Source organism: Garra rufa, chromosome 12 (assembly GCF_049309525.1).
Source record: "Garra rufa chromosome 12, GarRuf1.0, whole genome shotgun sequence".
Taxonomy (NCBI): domain Eukaryota; kingdom Metazoa; phylum Chordata; class Actinopteri; order Cypriniformes; family Cyprinidae; genus Garra; species Garra rufa.
Window position 1 is genome coordinate 13,914,521 of NC_133372.1, and position 19,551 is coordinate 13,934,071.

At 36.2% G+C, this 19,551-nt stretch overlaps 1 protein-coding gene across 1 annotated transcript; it reads left to right on the forward strand.

The window, feature by feature from the left end:
* Positions 1–9,571: 9,571 nt before the first annotated feature.
* Positions 9,572–18,629, forward strand: nck2b (NCK adaptor protein 2b). Its single transcript, XM_073852182.1, has 2 exons — positions 9,572–10,237; positions 17,462–18,629. Exons 1-2 carry the CDS (start codon positions 9,707–9,709, stop codon positions 17,654–17,656), a joined length of 726 nt encoding a protein of 241 aa, XP_073708283.1. The 5' UTR covers positions 9,572–9,706; the 3' UTR covers positions 17,657–18,629.
* The last annotated feature ends 922 nt before the right edge of the window (positions 18,630–19,551 follow it).

Genomic DNA, 19,551 nt, shown 5'->3' on the forward strand with positions numbered 1-19,551 from the left:
TACTGTTTAATTCTGTTGGAAATGATATACTTATTGGTACGTATTTCATGTCTTGCAAAAACACGTTTTCGTCCTGAGATGAGGTAGGAAAGGGGTAGGACTAGTGCTGGGCGATATGGAAAAATCATGTATCACGATATGGATTATTTTATATCACGATAACGATATATATCACGATATACCAAAATAAAGTACGTTTTCAGTTATTCTCTGAAAAGTTTGACAAAAATATCATTGCATAATTTTTTTGCAACTTTATTTTTATTCGTTATTTGAAGTGACATTTAACTGAACTGTCACAAATGAGAAAAATACATTTTAGTGCAGCAATATAAATGTATCAAATGACAACAGATGTGGTGGAGGTAGAGCTACAGTAGCCTTCACATTTTTTATCCACATCATAGTTAAATAGTATTATCAAAATAAACTATTTTTTTATTAAAGTACACAGCCATTTCAAGTTTCTGAGCAGAAAAGCACTCAATTATAAAAAATAAACAAAACATTTTTCAACCTTGTAGTGCAAAGTTTTCAAACCAAAATAAAGTATCACGCCTGTTTCACACATACTCCGTCTGCAGTGCGTATGCTGATCCGCAGGTGTTTACCACAAACACACCATTTATCCGTTATTTTAATTTCAAATCCAAACGTGCTTTTTCAGCATTGGGATACTCTTTTATCACAGTACACTAATACAATAATACTAGACATATTCACGTTTAAACTCAACGTATTATAAACAACGTAGGCTATTATTCAATGCACTTGACTTCTAGATTTGTTTATTAAGTTGCTCAAGCAAGTTGCAACACATTTAAACACAGCATAGGTAGGCTATAGCTTCCTTTTCATATTGAAATTGGGCTATCACAAATATTTTAAATTAAAACTTACCACAGACAAGCAGTCGGCTCTCTGTGCCTTTCTTTCGTATTAAATCTTTATTAAAAACCATATTTTAAAGAACTTTTCTACCTGGACAAGTGCATCTATTATGTTGCCTTGTTTATTTAAAACTGCACTATTTTAAACCTAGCCAAAAAGCCACGTGTTGACTGTGAAACACAGTAGACTGCATTTATATGCATTTATGGTACATTTCTGTGTCAATCCATGGTCATTTTTACAGCGAACAATGCGCTGTCACTTTAATTCAGCGCAGCAAAAACAGACTCTGTGCCGAAAGGATCGCTCCACTGCTGCAAACGGACCGCTTCTGGAACGCACTACCGGACAGCAACCGCGTGCAGTGTGAACGATCTGATCCGTTAACATGGGTGCGGAAAAAAATACGCAACGCATACGCACTGCAGACGAAGTATGTGTGAAACAGGCGTGAAACAAGCGTCAGCGTCGGGCGCGGAAACAGTCTGGCAGAGTTTGCACATGACTGTCTTCTGGTCCGTGTCGGAGCTCTTGAAGCCAAAATGCAACAAAATCACTGACGTATCCCCACGTGTCGGTAAAAGTACTTCTTGTCTGCTGCCTGCGTAGCAGTTTCAGTTTGTTGCGACTCGATCCGGGCATTCATCTTCAACCTCTTGCGTCTCCATCTTCAGGCACTCACGAGTTAAAGCATGTCGCAACAACGTAAAGCGTCGCACAAGACGGAGTTTCTTTGTCAAAAAGTTCGTTTTTATTCTTGATTATCACTTATAGGGTAGAGTATGCATTGCACAGCAACAAGACACTATCATACATTTGTCATAGCCTATTTAATGCAATATTTTCTTTAGTAATTGATAAAATTAGGTTAGAGACGATAGAAACGATAGAAGAGAAATAGGAGGATAGACACTTTTCTATCGTCCCCACGATATATATCGTCATATCGCCCAGCACTAGGTAGGACAATGTCAGCTTCCAAAAAATGAAGAAAAAAACTCCACTACAATAATATAGTAAATGTAGTAGGCTACATTTGACTAATGTGATGTATTCTAAGGCTGTATGATAGCTTTTTGTAAGGAACAAAGAGAAATTGTTTGTGAAGTTGTTCACTGAAATCATTATTTGTGAAGGCCAAGACACACCAAGCCGACGGTCGGTCATCAGCCAACGTCAGGCCGTCGGCCAGCGTCTGTCAAGCTAGTTTTGGTATTTGGGTTTGGTGTGTTCCACACGTCGACTCTCGTTGAGCTCATGTCAGCGGCAGTTTGCCCGATTTAATGTGTTTTAACAGCAAGAGTGGGAACTCTGATTGGATGTTCAGTTTCGCAAACCAGTCAGTGCTTGAGAATGAAAGCAAAAGCGAAGCAAATAAAGGCAGCACAGTTGTAATAGTAAGCAAGCGCTGCTTAGTTTACATTTTGTGTATCTGGGTATATCTCATATATCCTTGTTTTGGTTTCTCCTTATACTATGGATAGCTGCTGATATAGACAGCTAATTCTTCTTACGCAGACACAGACACGCTTGTCTGTACTCCTGTTTGGACGTGTGTGATTGGCGGCTTGCCGCTCTTCCCGTAAGCACACCCACAAAACACAACATTATGTATGACACACTATAAGACTTGGCAGTAAGATTTTTAGAAAAATCAACTGCATCTTGTGTGATAAGTGTTAAATGTTTCTGGTGTGGCTACTTCACCTGTATGGAAAAGCCTACCAGAGGATGTGAGTTGAGAAAACAAGACATGCTGTTCTTTCAGGTTTGAATGTGTAGTAGCCAATGAAATCACAGACAGCCCTATGAATGAAAGGCTTGATCATTGGTTTGCCTGTAAACAGCAGTCGAATGACTCAGTCTCCCCAACCAACCCTAAACAGACAGACTAATGTTTGTTAACAGGAGTGTTAAAGATGTTGCATGACGTTTGGTGTAACTGAAACACTCAAATTGAAACATCTTTCCTAATTTTAACTTCAAACTTGAATATGTATTTGGAGTTTGGTTTCGGATAAATCAGTGAAACCACAGATGTCTCACACTGGTTTTAGTGCAACCCCAAAATCCAGCTGTTAAGAGTTGCATCCTGCTGTCTTGAGAAACTGTTTCTGTGGAAAACTTTGACCTTAAAGCCTCAGAGCTGCTGCCTTTAGAAGATTCCCACTCACTATTTTTCTTATTTTTTCTCATGTAACAGTATGCTAATAGAGAACATCACAACGCATTTTAATAACGCATTGGGATAATCATACCTGAGGAGAATAACCTCTAGTTTGTTACTGGTGCACTTTAAGCACTGTTTATTGCTGTCATGTGATCTGTTTTACCATATTCACTATCGTGATGGCTTAAACCGTGGCATGTAGTTGGATAAAGTCATGCAGAAAAGAAACAGATAACCATTTACAGGAATACAGTGACTTTACAGATTAAAAGATTTACATAGTTTTACATAGTTTGGAGGCTCAAACCGTGCCACGTCGTTGGAAAGGATCATGCAAAGAAAGAAACAGAAGAACTAGTGTTCAATGGTTTTGCACTTCAATACAAGTTTTTTGATGTATTCATATTCGAAACATTCAGATTTGACTTAACTTTTATTGCTTTCATGTGATCTGTCTTACCATATTCACCACTATGACGGCGGCTGGCAAGAGTCATGCAAAGAAAGAAACAAAAGAACATGTTCAGAAAGAGTGATTTTCAGAATAAACAATTCATGCCACACTTATACAAGTTAATATAGGTTTTGATGCATTTGGTGTACTTTTTAGTTTAATTTATTCATATTTAAATTTGACTTAACTTTTTTGCTGTCAGGTGACCTTTTCTAACTTTTTTAACTTTGAAAACTGTGGGATGTAGTTGGAAAGACTTAAACAAACAAAGAATATGCTAAGAAATACAGTGATTTTCCAGAATTACAGTAAATGTCCATGCTGGAATTTAACATTAGTTAATACAAGTTTATGTATTCATGAGAGTTTCAGATTTTGCACAGTTTTTAGATATAGAACATTCAGTTTGGACTTACCTTTTATTTCTGTCAGATGATCTACTACTCCATTGTGGCAGAACAAAACATGGCTTGTAGTCTTGCAAAGAAAGCAGCAGAAAAGAACATGTTCAGATATACAGTAATTCTTACTGAATTGTAACACAAGCTACAGGTTTTTGATTTTGTTGCATGACATTTCTTACCACGTTTGCCATTGTGATGTCTCAAACCGTGGGATGAAGTTGGAAAGATTAAAAAAAGAGTCTTGTTGCAGTTTAACACAAGTTAATAGGTTTTTCCTGTAGTCACATGATCTTTCTTACCATATTCACCATTGTGGAACCTTAAACCATGGCATGGCATTACGACATGGTGTGAATGCAGTCACATTCACCATTGTGATGGCTCAAACCATGTCAGAGTTGGCAAAAGACATGTAAAGAAAGCAACAGAAGAACATGCGATTTTCATATGCTACCACATTCTTTCTTACACTCTGCTTTAAAAGGTTCTTCACAGCGATGCCATAGAGGAACCATTTTTGGTTCCACAAAGAACCATTCAGTCAAAGGTTCTTTAAAGAGTCATCTCTTTCTTACCTTTTTATAAAGGTAAGTCTTTTGTGAAACAGAAAGGTTCTTCAGATGTTAAAGGTTCTTTATGGAACCATTTAGACAAAAAGGTTCTTCTATGGCATCGTAAAGCACCTTTATTTTTAAGGGTGTACCATATTCACCATTGTGGCAGCTCAAAAAAGAGAGAAGAACATGTTCAGAAATACAGCAAAACATTTATAATGTATTCATATACAAAACATTTAAGTTCACTTCCAGAACAAAAATGTACAGATAACTTTTTTAAATGTACACACTCCCTTGTTATCCAAGATGTTCATGTCTTTCTTTCTTCAGTCGTAAAGAAATAGTTTCAGCATTTCTCTCCATGTAGTTGACTTCTATGGTGGCCGTGAGTTTGAACTTCCAAAATGCAGATGATTTTAAAGTTGGAGGAGAAAATAGAAAGATAGAAGATAGAAGTTTTTCGACCTACGCTAACTGTCTTGAACCGGAATACACAGAGTACACGCAAAGCTAGAAAAGATGAGCATTTGAGGTTAAAAAAGTATATGAATTGTAATTTATTTATTTATTTATTTTTTGGAAGAAGAAGAAGAAAATAACCAATCGTTTTACTGGATAAGACCCTCCTTCCTTGGCTGGGATCATTTAGAGCCCTTTGAGGCTGCATTTAAACTGCATTTTGAAAGTTCAAACTTACGGGCACCATAGAAGTACGACTGAAGAAGGAAAGACATGAACATCTTGGATGACAAGAGGGTGAGTAAATTATCTGTAAACATCTAAATTAAGTAAATTATCAAACATCTTTCTTATGTTTGCCATTGTGACGGCTCAAACCATGGCATGTTGGAAATAGTCATGCAAAGAAAAAAAAACAAAACAAAAGAATATGCTCAGAAATACAGTGATTTTCCTAAATTATAGTTAAACAAGTCAATATGTTTGCTGTATTCATGTATTTTTATATAGATTTACCTTCATTAATAGACATATCTTGCTTGGCCTAGTTAAACACTCCAAAGTGACTACAATACTGCTGTTCCATCAATGCTGTAAACTTAATTTTAAACTAGAGAAAAAACACTGTACACTGCTTATATAATATAGCCTGTTTATGTCCAGTTCTCTTAATATACGCGTTAGTATACCTTAGATGAATCTCATTCTCTAATTAATTGTACCTCAATTTTGAAATAATAGTTGTTTTAGGGTCTGTTTACATTTCACAGAAACGCTTTTGTCTTCCTCCTCAACAAATTCCTAAGCCACAAGCAATTGCTTGCCCTTTAGTTCAGATGTAATGTGCAAACAGATTTACAGATATAAGCAGTTCATATATCATGTGCATTTAACACAGAGCTTGAAGTGGGGAAAACAATGCTGGTACTCTCATGTGCATCGGCTGGCATATGCAAATTATCGTCAAATGAAACAAACAAACAAAATATACTTGGAAATACTGCTTGTACAACATTTACTGAAGAAATCATGAGCCAAACAGCTGATTTGATACATTTGTTTGCATGTATGCGTGATAATGGAATGCTAAGTTGACCAGACTGGCTGCTTGCATTTACATGCATTTCGAGATAGGAGATAATTCACGTAGTGCCCTCACCTGTGTAGTGTGATTTAAACAGTTATCATTAGTAATAACCTTTCACCATTGATACTAATGCTTTAACTCTGATTGCCAAGATATCGGCAGTATCGTTGAGTGTTAGCCCACTTCGAGCACTGAGTACTCTCTAAAAATACCTAAATTAATTCCAGTTTAGAAATGATAAACTTACCTGATTAATGTATAAAGTAACTGATTCAAACATGAGCCTCATGCCATTGACCCACATGTCCCTTGATGGAATACTTCATTTCCTTTTCTATTTACAGGGCTGCTGCTAACTCGCATGCATTCGGCGTGAGACTCACGCAATTTTCACGCTCTCACGCCACGCATCCATTTTCTCACACAGTGCCACTGATGTGAAGTCTATCTGTCTGAGTTCTTGTTTATTATATTTATACAGTAGATAAGCAGTATCAGACAAGGAAGAAGAGTACATCACTTTTGTGGATCTGTAAGTTAATAAGTACTAAAGTTTGAAGTTTGAAGTTGGCAGCCCTGTTTTAATAATTAAAATGCATTTTTTAGAATCACAACAAACTTGTTTAGAATTGAGCTCCATTCTAGTCATTAGAAATGTACAGCACCAGACACATTTCCTCATTTAAATGGAAACGCACCACGTGTGAATGTACATCATCATCCTTGGCATCGCAACACACACTTAAAAATACACACATAGTATGTCATGCTGCTTTTTGCTTCTGAAACTAGGCCATCTCTTCTCTCTCTCCTCAGTTGAGTAGACACTTGAACACCTGCACTCTTTATTTCTCGCCTCTTATTCTTTTATAGTACAGAGAGGAAGTTATTGTCATTTACTATGCTTTGCAGGTGTGTATTGTGTATTATGGAGCGGGGAGCTTAGGGGTGGAGGTAGAGTAAGTGTGTGTTTGTTTGTGTGTGTGTGTGTGTGTGTGTGTGTGTGTGTGTGTGTGTGTGTGTTGTTTACTGAGTGAGGAAAGTAGTGGTGAGATGAGTGTGTGCGATCAGGTGTGTGGATCGTCTACTGCAGGAAGGAAACCACTGGGTACTGTTGTGTATAAATGTGTTAATGTGTGTGCACATGTAAATGTGTTTATTGACTATGTTTTGGTGTATTTCAGATGGGTCACTGTGCTCAGTGTCTCTGCTGTTTGGTTTAATTTTCTTGTGTTCATATTCACCACCCATATTAACAGGCTGCAGTATTCAAAATGCCCAGAAAAGCAGGCGGCTCTGTGTAGAATTGGTTCAAGCTCTTGGTGCTTTACAAAACAAATTCAAAATGCACTGCAATCAACATAATATTTTGCAATGTAGGCTTTTATGCAGCAATGTGAAATATTGGACTACTCCCCTGTTGTTTAAAAAAATGTATTGGGCAAGGTTTACATGCAGTAATAGGCACAACACCTATTGAGATCTGACTGAATGTGTAAATTATTCATTGTTTAGATGTAAATGTGGTCTGCCGCCTTATGTGAATGAGATTCTTGAGAACAATTGTATAAATTGTAGTCGTTATTAAAGGATGTGTGTTGTGTAAAATATGCCTAAATATTACAGCTTTCCTGTCCTGTTTTAGAAAGAGCATTGTTTTCCTCTTATGCTGTGATTTAACTGAAAAAAAAAAAAGAAAAATCACAAAAAAGAAAAGGAGAAAAATTATAGTTTCTCTTGGAAAATGGAAAAGCATATTTCCATTAATGTATGGTCTGTTAGGATAGGACAATATTTGGCCATGATACAACTATTTTAAAATCTGGAATCTGAGGGTACAATCCTATTACTGAGAAAATTATCCAAATAAAGTTGTTAGCACTGCATATTACTAAGTAAAAATTAAGTTTTGATATATTTACAGTAGGAAATGTGCAAAATATCTTCATGGAACATGTTCTTTACTTAATATCCTAATGATTTTTGGCATAAAATAAAAATCGATCATTTTGACCCACACAATGTATTTTTTGGCTATTGCTACAAATATACCCGGGCAACTTAAGACTGGTCACATATATTGGTGCAAATGTTTATTAGATAAATGCTGCTCTTTAAACCTTGTTCCTGGGGGTTAAAAAACTGTATATTTCCACACTTTCTTTAACCGGAATAGCTATTTTCACTTGTTATAAAAATAAGAATATATATGTATATAATGTGTGTATATATATATATATATGTATATATATGTGTATATATATATATATAGGTATTATAAATTGCAGTAATATTTCACAATATTACTCTTTTAATGTATTTTTGATTAAATAAATAAAGCCTTAAACAAAAATGTACAGATAATTCACCCCCTTGTCATCCAAGATGTTCATGTCTTTCTTTCATCAGTTGTAAAGAAACAATGTTTTTTTTAAGGAAAACATTTCAGAAATTTTCTCCATATAGTGGACTTCAACGGTGCCTGTGAGTTTAAACTTCCAAAATGCAGTTTAAATGCAGCTTTAAACGATCCCAGCCAAGGAATAAAGGTGTTATCTATAGCGAAACGATAGGTCATTTACTTAAGTAAATTTATATTTATACACTTTTTAACCACAAATGCTCATCTTGTCTAGCTCTGGGATTTGCATGCGTACTCTGTGCACTCCAGTTCAAAATCGTCCTACATCGCTGCAGAAGTACCCACCAAGTGTTTACAAATTGAACATGCAAAGAAGATAAAACGCCCTTTACAAATAAGGTAAGACAAAGATGTAGGACGATTTTGAAGTTGGATGAGAAAATGAGATGGGAGTTTTTGATATACATTAACTGTATTAAACCAGAGTGCACAGAGCATTTGTGGCTAAAAGTGTATAAATATTAATTTATTCGCTAGATAAGACCCTTATTCCTTGGCTGGGATCGTTTAGAGCCCTTTAAAGCTGCCTTTAAAATGCATTTTGGAAGTTCAAACTTGCAGGCACTGTTGAAGTCCACTAAATGCAGAACATTTCTGAAATGTTTTCTTCAAAAAAACATAATTTCTTTATGACTGAAGAAAGAAAGACATCTTGGATGACAAGGGGGTGAGTAAATTATCTGTAAATTTTTGTTCTGGAAGTGAACTAATCCTTTAAGCTTATGAACGGTAATGTATGTGTGTGTATATATAACATATATTATACATTATTATACTTTTTTTTGTGTAATATTTTGCATGGTTGGGAGCAGCAGAAAATGTGATGGATGAGGTTTAAGAATGGGAGAACGATCGAAAGGACAAATATAAATAGAGGACACCAAGAGGAAATGTGGTGGGCTGCAGTAATGATATCACATGTCTTCTTTCAGCAGGAAATGATTAGTATTGATGAATTTACAGCGTTAATCAATATCCTTGCCCTTTCTCTCCTACTTCTAATTAGCAGAGCTCAGAGGCTTGAGTTCTACATAATGACCGTGTCTGATGTCTAATACCTCTCTTTTTCTTTCACAGGCCTGGGAAAAACGAAACGCAAAGCGAGCACAAGGGAAGCCTCTCCAACACCCAGCACAGATGAGTACTCGTCTAATGGGGGTGGAGCAGAACGAATATATGACTTGAACACTCCAGCCGTGGTGAAGTTTACCTACAATGCAGAAAGGGAGGATGAGCTCAGCCTGGTAAAGGGAGCCCGGCTAATGGTGATGGAGAAATGCAGTGACGGCTGGTGGAGGGGCAGCTATAATGGTCAGATGGGTTGGTTTCCCTCCAACTACGTCCAGGAGGATGAGGTGGAGGACATGTCAGCTGACTTTCCCGCTGTCTTCTCCTCACGACCGGTCCTCAGTAATGGCCAGGGCCTCAGAGTCCTACACACTGTTCAGACGCTCTACCCCTTCAGTTCCGTCACGGAGGAGGAGCTGAACTTTGAGAAGGGTGAGATAATGGAAGTGCTGGAGAAGCCAGAGAATGACCCAGAATGGTGGAGGTGTAAGAACTGCCGTGGGCAGGTGGGTCTGGTGCCAAAGAACTATGTGGTTGTGCTCAACGATGGTCCATTAGCCTCGGGCTCCCATTCCCAGCAGAACAGCCACACGGGACCCTCCCACACGGGGAAATTCGCCGGAAAGGACTGGTACTATGGCAACGTGACACGGCACCAGGCGGAGTGTGCGCTGAACGAGAGAGGGGTGGAAGGAGACTTCCTTGTGCGAGACAGCGAGTCCTCTGTGAGTCAAGTGTTTATCTGGATCTAATCGAAATTCAGTGACCAGATAACTGCTTTCAATAGCTGTGAATAGTCACTTGAGTGCTGTGCAGTTATTTATGCCCATGATGTCCTTTGCAGGGTTATTATCAGTAACCAAAACTATTAAAATGTTTTTGTTAAATGAAAGGAAGCTAAAATAAAATATAAATATAAAGGCTATGACACAGCAAGCTGACATCAAAGAGCTAGCAGTGACAAAAACCTTGTATCTCCTGAATCTGGGCCAAAAAGAAGACTACGGCCAAAGGCCAGCTAGCACATACAGTACTGTACGCTGTGTGCCTCAACTACGGTCAAACATCAGCTTGCTGTTTTAGGGCCTTTAGATGAAAAAGTAAAACTTAAGTATGTTTAAGTTGATGCACTAAATTTATTAAAGGGCTAGTTTACCCAATTATGAATTACTCATGTCATTCCAAGACCTGCGTTCATCTTCGAAACACAAATTAAGATATTTTTGATGAAATCCGAGAGCTTTCTGACTAAGGGTGTACAAAAATGTGAGACATGAAATTGATACATTTCATCTATTTAAGATACATTTAAGATTTTGCACAATGTGCTGAATGAGGTGCAAAGAAACAAAAAAAAAAAGGCGCCTATATCTTTCCTGCACAAAACAGTCAAGTACAAATCCAACCCAAGGAAAAAAAAAAATCTGTTACTCCATTTTTAAGCAATAATAATTATAAAAATAATGAAGGCAGAATATAATAAAATAAAAGACTGTCATGATCTCGGTCTACTACATCTAACATGAGATTTGGTCAATCCTCGGAGCTCGAGGAATTTTTTCTGAATTTTTTTTTTTATTGCGATATTTTGTTTGGCAATATTGTATAGATTCTCAAAAAAGCAATATCGATGTTGAAAAAAAAAATCATGCAAGATTCATGGCAGTTGCTTCGTTTTAAGTTTATATCCTGACTGCTAGATTGTCTCTGTTATCTCTGAACTTAAACAGTAACAGAACATACTATAAGGGCACACCACTAATGTTAGCATTAATGGAGGATGAAAGAATAGTTCCTGCTCCCGCTTCAATGTACAAAGCTAAAGTGTGGTGTCATTTCGGCGTAACATCCACCCCAGGACCGCAACGCGAGCGCTGCCTCGGCTGCACGGGGCGTTCCCCTTTGTGGAGGCTTGCCGTTGCTTGCCGTGTCCCGTGCGAAAGGGCCTTCGCGCCGGGCACGGTGGGTTCACCACGCGGCTGATCGCTACTTTCTCTCAGTTGAGGAGGTGCTTGCGTCACAGTCTCGGCGATTCCATGCAGAACATAATTACAACCTGAAAAACTTGCGAAATTCCCAGAACAAAATGGTTCTCAGAATGTCCAATATCTGTATTTTTATTTATTTTTTTACAATTCTTTTGTTGTCTTTAGGAATCCTGCAAGCCCTTTATTTTTCATTGATATTAAGCAGATGTCATTTTTAAGGTCAGATCAAAGCGTTCTGACATTATATGTTACAATTGTAAACTTAAATTGTAAATCTTACATTTTATACATTTAATAACTAAAGAATCTTGCAAGCACTTTATTTTCCCCTTTACTCGTACAGCACAAAAAGTGGTTCAACAACATTGAATGTTACTGGGACTGATTTATGCAAATGCAGATCCCACTGTTTTTTATTTTTTTTTGGCTTAGGTTTGCATATGGTGGTATGTTCTTAATTACAACTTTCCTTAAATTATGTCCTATCCATAAAATAAGAAATATCCCAATATATCGCCTTGCTTACAGTATCGCACCATATCGTGTCGCAACCCTTGTATCGTGATGCGTATCGTATCGGCAGATTCTTGGCAATACACAACCCTATTTCTGTCCCTGCATAGACAACAACGGTACTACCATTTTCAAGGTCCAGTAAGATAGAAAGGATATTAATGAAATTATGAAAATATTTAGATAAAATGGTTCGTACACGCACACATCAAAGACTAATACAGAAATTATTAAATAAAGTCATTACTTTTGTTTTCTTTGCCCACAAGAAGTATTCTCGTAGATTCATTAAATTACGGTTGAACCACTGATGTCACATGGACTATTTTAATGGTATCCTTACTCTCTTTCTGGGCCTTGAATGTGGTAGTTGCGTTGCTGTCTATGCAGGGTCACAAAACTCAAGGTTTTCCAAATAATTTGTGTTCCGAAGATAAACAAAGGTCTTACGGGTTTGGAGCGACATGATGGTAAGTAAGTAATGGCAGAATTTCATTTTTGGGTGAACTATCCCTTTTACACAGCTGAATAACTCAGCTGATTGAAGTTAGCTTGGTGTATCAATTAAAAAAAAAAATATTCTAAAATATGCAGTAACCGTTTGAAATCAGCTGCTCTAGATTAAACAGTGTGTTTATTTCAATGACATATATGTCCACGATAAAGAAATGTGTAACTGTAAATGTATAAATGTATCAAGATTTTAAAAATGTACTCTTTTCAATCAAATTTGGTTTATAGAGTTTTACAGAAAGGTTTCAGTTTAATAGATCTAAAATGCCATGTAAAGTAATAACACATTTTCTCTATACACTGAATATTAAAGAACAGGAATGTCCACATCACCATCATTTATTCACAAATGTTAAACCACATGACATTTTACAACCTAAACTAATTAAAGTACCTTATATTTTAAGAAAAAGTTTTCCACAAAAAGGTGTAAATATGTCTAATGTATAATAAATAATATATGAAAAATAAAACGATTATAACAGTGAATAAAGCCAGGTGATTTTGTCTTTAAAACTCTTATTTACTGTGAAGTAACGTTTAATTTGGAACAAAAGAAACCAGTGGAATGAATTTATTGCATAAGAAATGGGTCAATCTCTAACCCAGAGTATAATCTGTCCCTGTTGATCATTTCTATAGAAATTTCTATCAGAAAGTCCCTGCATAGACAGCAACGCAACTACCATGTTCAAGGCCCAGAAAGGTAGTAAGGACATAAAAACATTAAAATAGTCTATGTGACATCAGTGGTTTAACAATGTCTTCTCTTCTATTCATGAGAGTACGAATGCATGTGGAGCTGCTGACACAGAAGCTGGCGTTCTGACATAGAACCTGGATGCGCAAGCAAAGGAAGATGCACGCATGCCTTGTGGTACTCTTGTGAACAGATTTGACATGAAAGAGTAGAAATTGTTGAATGAAGTCTGTATTTAGGCTTCTTTGCGTACAAAAGTATTCTTGTTGAACCAAAAATTAAAGTTGAACCACTGATGTCACATGGAGTATTTTAACAATGTCCTTACTACTAGGGCTGGGCAATATATCGAACGATATTGTGATGCGCGTTTAGTCAATGAAGCCGGTGCTTTGATTAGTAGTAAATCTCCATCACGTGCGTTCCGCTCAGGTTCCGCTGGAGCGGCAATTGATAAACAGAGACGTAAATCTCTGACAAGCTACGCCATATCGAGCTAAATATCGAATGCAATATCGTTCGATATATTGCCCAGCCCTACTTACTACCTTTCTGGATCTTAAACATGGTAGTCGTGTTGCTGTCTATGCAGAGTCAGAAAGCTCTTGGATTTCATCAAAAATATCTTAATTTCTGTTCTGAAGATGAATGAAGGTCTTATGGGTTTGGAACAATGTGGGTGAACTATTCCTTTAACTGGAAATAAAATAAATAAAACTAAAATAAAAATAAATTAAAGTGAAATAATGTTACTAAATTCTGTTATGCAAACTGAAAGTATAAAAAAATGCACATTTAGAATATTCATAAAAACTGCTATAGTTTATAAGTAATACTAAAATAACACTGGTGATTCGATGTAAATCTAAGTTTAGGTTTAAATTTAGTTTGTGCAAGCTCTAGGGTTTACTTAAAAGTGGGTCAGCTTTTACCAGTGTTTATTGCTATAGAAATGACTAACCGTGACAGGTTATGCTCTGGGTTAGTGGTCTCACACTAAAATTAAACCAATCAATTGTCAGCAATGTGACATCTTTAATGCAATAAAGTCATTCCACCGGTTTCTTTTGTTCCAAATTAAAGGTCACTTCACAGTTAATAGAAGTTCAAAGACAAAATGCCTGGCTTTTAGTCATTTGTTCTAATTGTTTTGTTCGTTATATATTATTTAGGCTATTATACATTAGACATCTTAAAGACCCAAAGACTTTTCCCTTTCCCTTGATCTTTTGAAATATACTAGGTCAATGTACTATAAAGACGTCCAGTAAGTTTTAAATCTCAAAACGATCTCTTTAGTTTAAAACAGCTTTTATTGAAACCAAGCTCAGAAAATGACTCGTTTTGGAACGTGCCACTTTGACATAATAGTGCAGCAATAGCCCACCTCAATACTGCCCTACAAAGGCAAAGTGCAGTAACTACGCCAACACTGAAACTGAGAAAAATGCCTTTAAAGTTTCTACACCATATATTTGTATTAGTTACTGCAATTTTGACACTTTCGTTTCTCTGAAATGGGAAAAAAATGAACCAGGAGACTTTGCCACAAGACAGAACAGTTGTCACAAAGGCCATTTTAAGCCTTAACTCAATTTTGATCAAATGTGTAGTTACTGCGCTTTGCCTTTGGAAGGCAGAATACATGGAGTAAAATTCAGAAAGAGCTTCAGATTTAGTCAGTGAAACACTGTTTGTTTGCTTTACTTTAAAACTGATTCATTTTTAAACAAAACAGTATGATGCAGACATTTTAGAGAAACTGAAAGAAAAGATGATGCAGTGCTAAGTCTGACTATACTGGATCCAACAGTAGTCACAACATACAAGTGATGAGAAAACGCATTTTTACCATTATTGCATTGTCTGTTTCAGACCATTTGATATATACTGAAGATTTATGTTTTTACCATTAACCCATGTAGTTTTCAGAGTACATCACAGCAGCGTCCATCCGTTATTTTATTAAGCAAAACTGTTAACCAATCATAGCAGTGGGCTGGATAGAACAGGATCAAAAATAGCCTATTGCTTCTAAATTGTAAAATCACTCTAACATTGTAAGTGAACCTTAGAGAACATTGTAAAATAATAAAAAATGCAGTTCATGACCCCTTTAATAATATTCATATGTTAGGGATGTTTGTAAATTTGTGAATAAATGATAACGATGTGTACATTGTTGTATATTAAAAGAAGTTCACTTCCAGAACAAAAATTTACAGATAATGTACTCACCCCCTTGTCATCCAAGATGTTCACGTCTTTCTTTCTTCAGTCGTAAAGAAACAGTTTTTTGAGGAAAACATTTTCCATATAGTAGACTTCTATGGTGCCCTCAGTTTAAACTTCTGAACTGCCAATTAAATGTGGCTTCAAACAATCCCAAATGTTGTTGTAAATGATCCCAGCTGAGGAAGAAGGGTGTTATCTAGCGAAATCGTTTTTATTATTATTATTATTATTATTATTATTATTATTACAGTTTATTTACTTTTTAACCTCAAATGCTCGTCTTTTCTTGCTCTGCCTGAACTTTTTTCTGGTTCAAAACAGTTAGGGTATGTCTGAAAACTCAACTTCAAAATCGTCCTACATCACTGTTTTACCTTTTTTGTTAAAGAAGTTCACTTCCAGAACAAAAATTTGCAGATAATGTACTCACCCCCTTGTCATCCAAAATGTTCATGTCTTTCTAAAGTCTTTTTTTTTTTTTTTTTTTTTGAGGAAAACATTTCAGGATTTTTCTCCAGTGGACTTCTATGGTGCCCCAAGTTTAAACTTCCAAAATGCAGTTTAAATGTGGCTTTAAACGCTCCCAAATGTGGTTGTAAATGATCCCAGCTGAGGAAGAAGGGTCTTATTTAGCAAAACGATCAGTTATTTATTTTTTATTACAATTTATATACTTTTTAACCTTAAATGACAGTTAGGGTATGTGGAAAAACTCCCATCTTATTTTCTCCCTCAACTTCAAAAATTATTTCAAAATCCTTCTACATCACTGCAGAATTACTGACCCAGTGTTTGTAAGGTGAACATGCAAAGATCATCAAAAACTCTTAACAAAAAAGGTAAAACAGTGATATAGGGCAACTTTAAAGTTGAGGAAGAAAATAAAAAGGGGGGAAAAAAGTTCAGGCAGAGCAAGACAGAATGAGCATTTGAGGTTAAAAGTATATCAACTGTAAATAATAAATAAATAAATAAATAAACAAACAGTTTTGCTAGATAAGACCCTTCTTCTTTGGCTGGCATCGTTTGAAGCTGCATTTAAACTGCGTTTGGGAAGTTCAAACACGGGGCACCATAGAAGTCTACTATGTGGAGAAAAATCCTAAAATGTTTTCCTCAAAAAACATAATTGCTTTACGACTGAAAAAAGAAAGACATGAACATCTTGAATGACAAGGGGGTGAGTACATTATCTGTAAATTTTTGTTCTAGAAATGAACTTCTCCTTTAATGTACAAGGAAAATGTGGCATTACTTTTACGTGACATTTTAGAGCCATTAAATTGAAACTTTTCTGTAAAAAAGTTTTTAAAACCATATAAACAAGCATGATTGGAAAGCTTGATACATTTACTGTTACTCATTTCTTTATCGTGGACATGATGTAATTGAAAAAAACACACTGTTCAATCTACAACAGTTGTTTTCAAACTGTTACTGCATATTTAAGATCTTTATTGCATACACCCAACCCAGCTGATGAGTTAAAGTGTTAGCTCACCTAAAAAATAAAATATCTGTCATTAATTACTCACCCTTATGTCATTCCAAACACGTAAGACTGTTGTTCATCTTCAGAATACAAATGAAGATATTTTTCATCAAATCCAAGAAGGTGTTGCTGAATGAAGTCATTATTTTTGTTTTCTTTACGCACAAAAAGTATTCTCTTAGCTTCATAAAATTAAGGTTGAATCACTGATGTCACATTGACTATTTGATCAATGTCCTTACTACCTTTCTAAGCCTTGAACATGGTTGTACCATTGCTGTATGTTCAGGTTCAGAAAACTCTTGGATTTAATCTAAATATCTCTATTTGTGTTCCGAAGATGAATAAAGGTTTGGAACGACATGAGAGTGAATAATTAATGATAGAATTTTTTTTCTTTTTGGTTGAACTGTCTCTTTAAGTCAAAAATGTGTTCTAGGGCTTATGGCGCCATCTGTGGGCTGAAGATCACTTAAACAAAAATTGTTTCTTTCTCTCTCCTCTCCAGCCAAGTGATTTCTCAGTGTCGCTGAAAGCAGTCGGGAAGAACAAACACTTTAAAGTGCAGCAGGCGAATGGAGTTTACTGTATCGGTCAACGCCGCTTCAATTCTATGGATGAACTGTTAGAGCACTACAAAAAAGCTCCCATCTTCACTAGCGAACATGGAGAGAAGCTTTACCTTATCAAACCCCTCCAGTGACCTTCCACACACAAATGAGCCTTACAACCAGACCAGATCTGACCTCACACTGAGCCAAGTGATCTGCAACTCCTACTTACCGCTCATTTCTCACCAGCAAACAGGGGACTTACTGAATACCAACCCACAGGAAAATCACAGGATTTAACGTGATGTTGTTGTTACCGCTGAGGTGCCCGTTCTGTCCCTGTGTCTCCATGTTACTTTAGCTCTTCTTTTCACCTGAGGTGGTTCACCTAAATGAATATCGCCTTTTCCAAGTGATTATTTAACCACTTGCCCATTGCCTTGACCGACAGCTCATTTTCTGTTCACACTCTTAGCCAACATCGAGATATAAGAAAGCCAACAGATGGGGCCTTCATCTGATACAAACTGTTTTGGCAGCCACATGACAAGCGCAAGGATACAGACACGGAGGACTTACAAGAAACTGTATATAAATGGGAGTTGCCAAAGAAAGAGTTGGCGACAGGTACTCGTCGCCCCCTGCTGGATGAACTGAGAAATGTCAACAGGAGGGTCTTTATATGATGAATGTTTTGTAGATGCTTAACCAAATGTGCCACATTCACATCCAAGCACTGCTCATCTAATATAAATATATATATATAAGAGAATTATATCCACCTCATTTCAGATTCACACATCTGTATCAGCGTTAAAGTGTTGCCATGGATCTCCATATTACAGCGAAACACTGTTAGGGTTAAGTTTCTAAAGGGCACCATTCGAAAAGAATGGTTTGGTCTATTTACAAATGACTCCGTTCGGCTTTTAGTTTTTGAGCTTTTATAAAAGTATGGTACGTCTGAATGTTACTGAGCATTGTTATTTAAAATCATGTTTATTTAACGAGAGGAAGAAGAAGAAAAAAAGCGGCGGAGAAGGACAATGTAGTGAGCTCCACATCCGTGATAGCTGTGCAAAAAGTTGAAATACTTTTGTGTAATTAAAGATTTTGCAAGAGTAATGGCAAAGTTGTGTGCTTTTTTTTTGTTTCTTGGTAACATACCCTAGTTCAAAAGTTTAGGGATAGGATGATTTATGTTTTTGAAATTTCTAATGCTCACCATGAATTTATTTGATCTGTAAAAACCATATAAAATATTGTCATATTTTAAAATAACTCTTTTTTGAAAATATTTTTGGCAAAGCTGAATTTTCATTAGCCCTTACTTTAGTCTTTAGTGCTGATTTTTGTACTTAAAACACATTATTTCTTATTTTAAAAGAATTCTGCTTAACACTTTGTAGGAGCTTATTGTGATTAATTTTATTTTTCAGAATTCTTTGAATGTGAAGTTCAAAACAACTTCTTTATTAGTGTTTATTATTTAAAATGGAAATCGTTCATAACATAAATGTCTTTACTGTCACTTTTGATCAACTTAATGCATCCTTGCTGAATAATGATTAAAAAATCTTTCAAAAAACATGCAATATGGAACAATATGCATTACAAGATTAGTGTCATCTTGGATATAGATATAATTATTTGACTATTTGCAATGGAAAATTGTAAACTTTTAACAAGTTGAAAAGGCGGAGTATTATCAGAAATGAGTTCCCAGCTAGCATTTGCACATGTGCTGCGTGGTATTACTGCTCCTGCTTCGGCCATATTACGGCAGCAAACTTCCTTGACTATTACGCCGGAATGGGAGTGTAGTTCCTAATCTTATCAGCCTAGAAAATTGAAGCTTTGCATTTCCACCGGTCTTAGTACACGATATAACTACAGAAGAGTCAAGTTTTAAATAGGACAAATATGAAAACTCGTTGGTCATTTTTGAACGCGATGCTATTGGTCTAATAGGATTAAATGATCTATGCTAAGCTATGCTAAAAGTGATATCGCCAGAACAGGAGAACGGCTGAATGGATTTCAAAAC

Coding starts and splice junctions, on each gene's coding strand:
- nck2b (XM_073852182.1), top strand. CDS start 9,707: ATGGTGATGGAGAAATGCAGTGACGGCTGGTGGAGGGGCAGCTATAAT. Junction 10,238..17,461: donor TGCGAGACAGCGAGTCCTCT/GTGAGTCAAGTG, acceptor TCTCCTCTCCAG/CCAAGTGATTTCTCAGTGTC.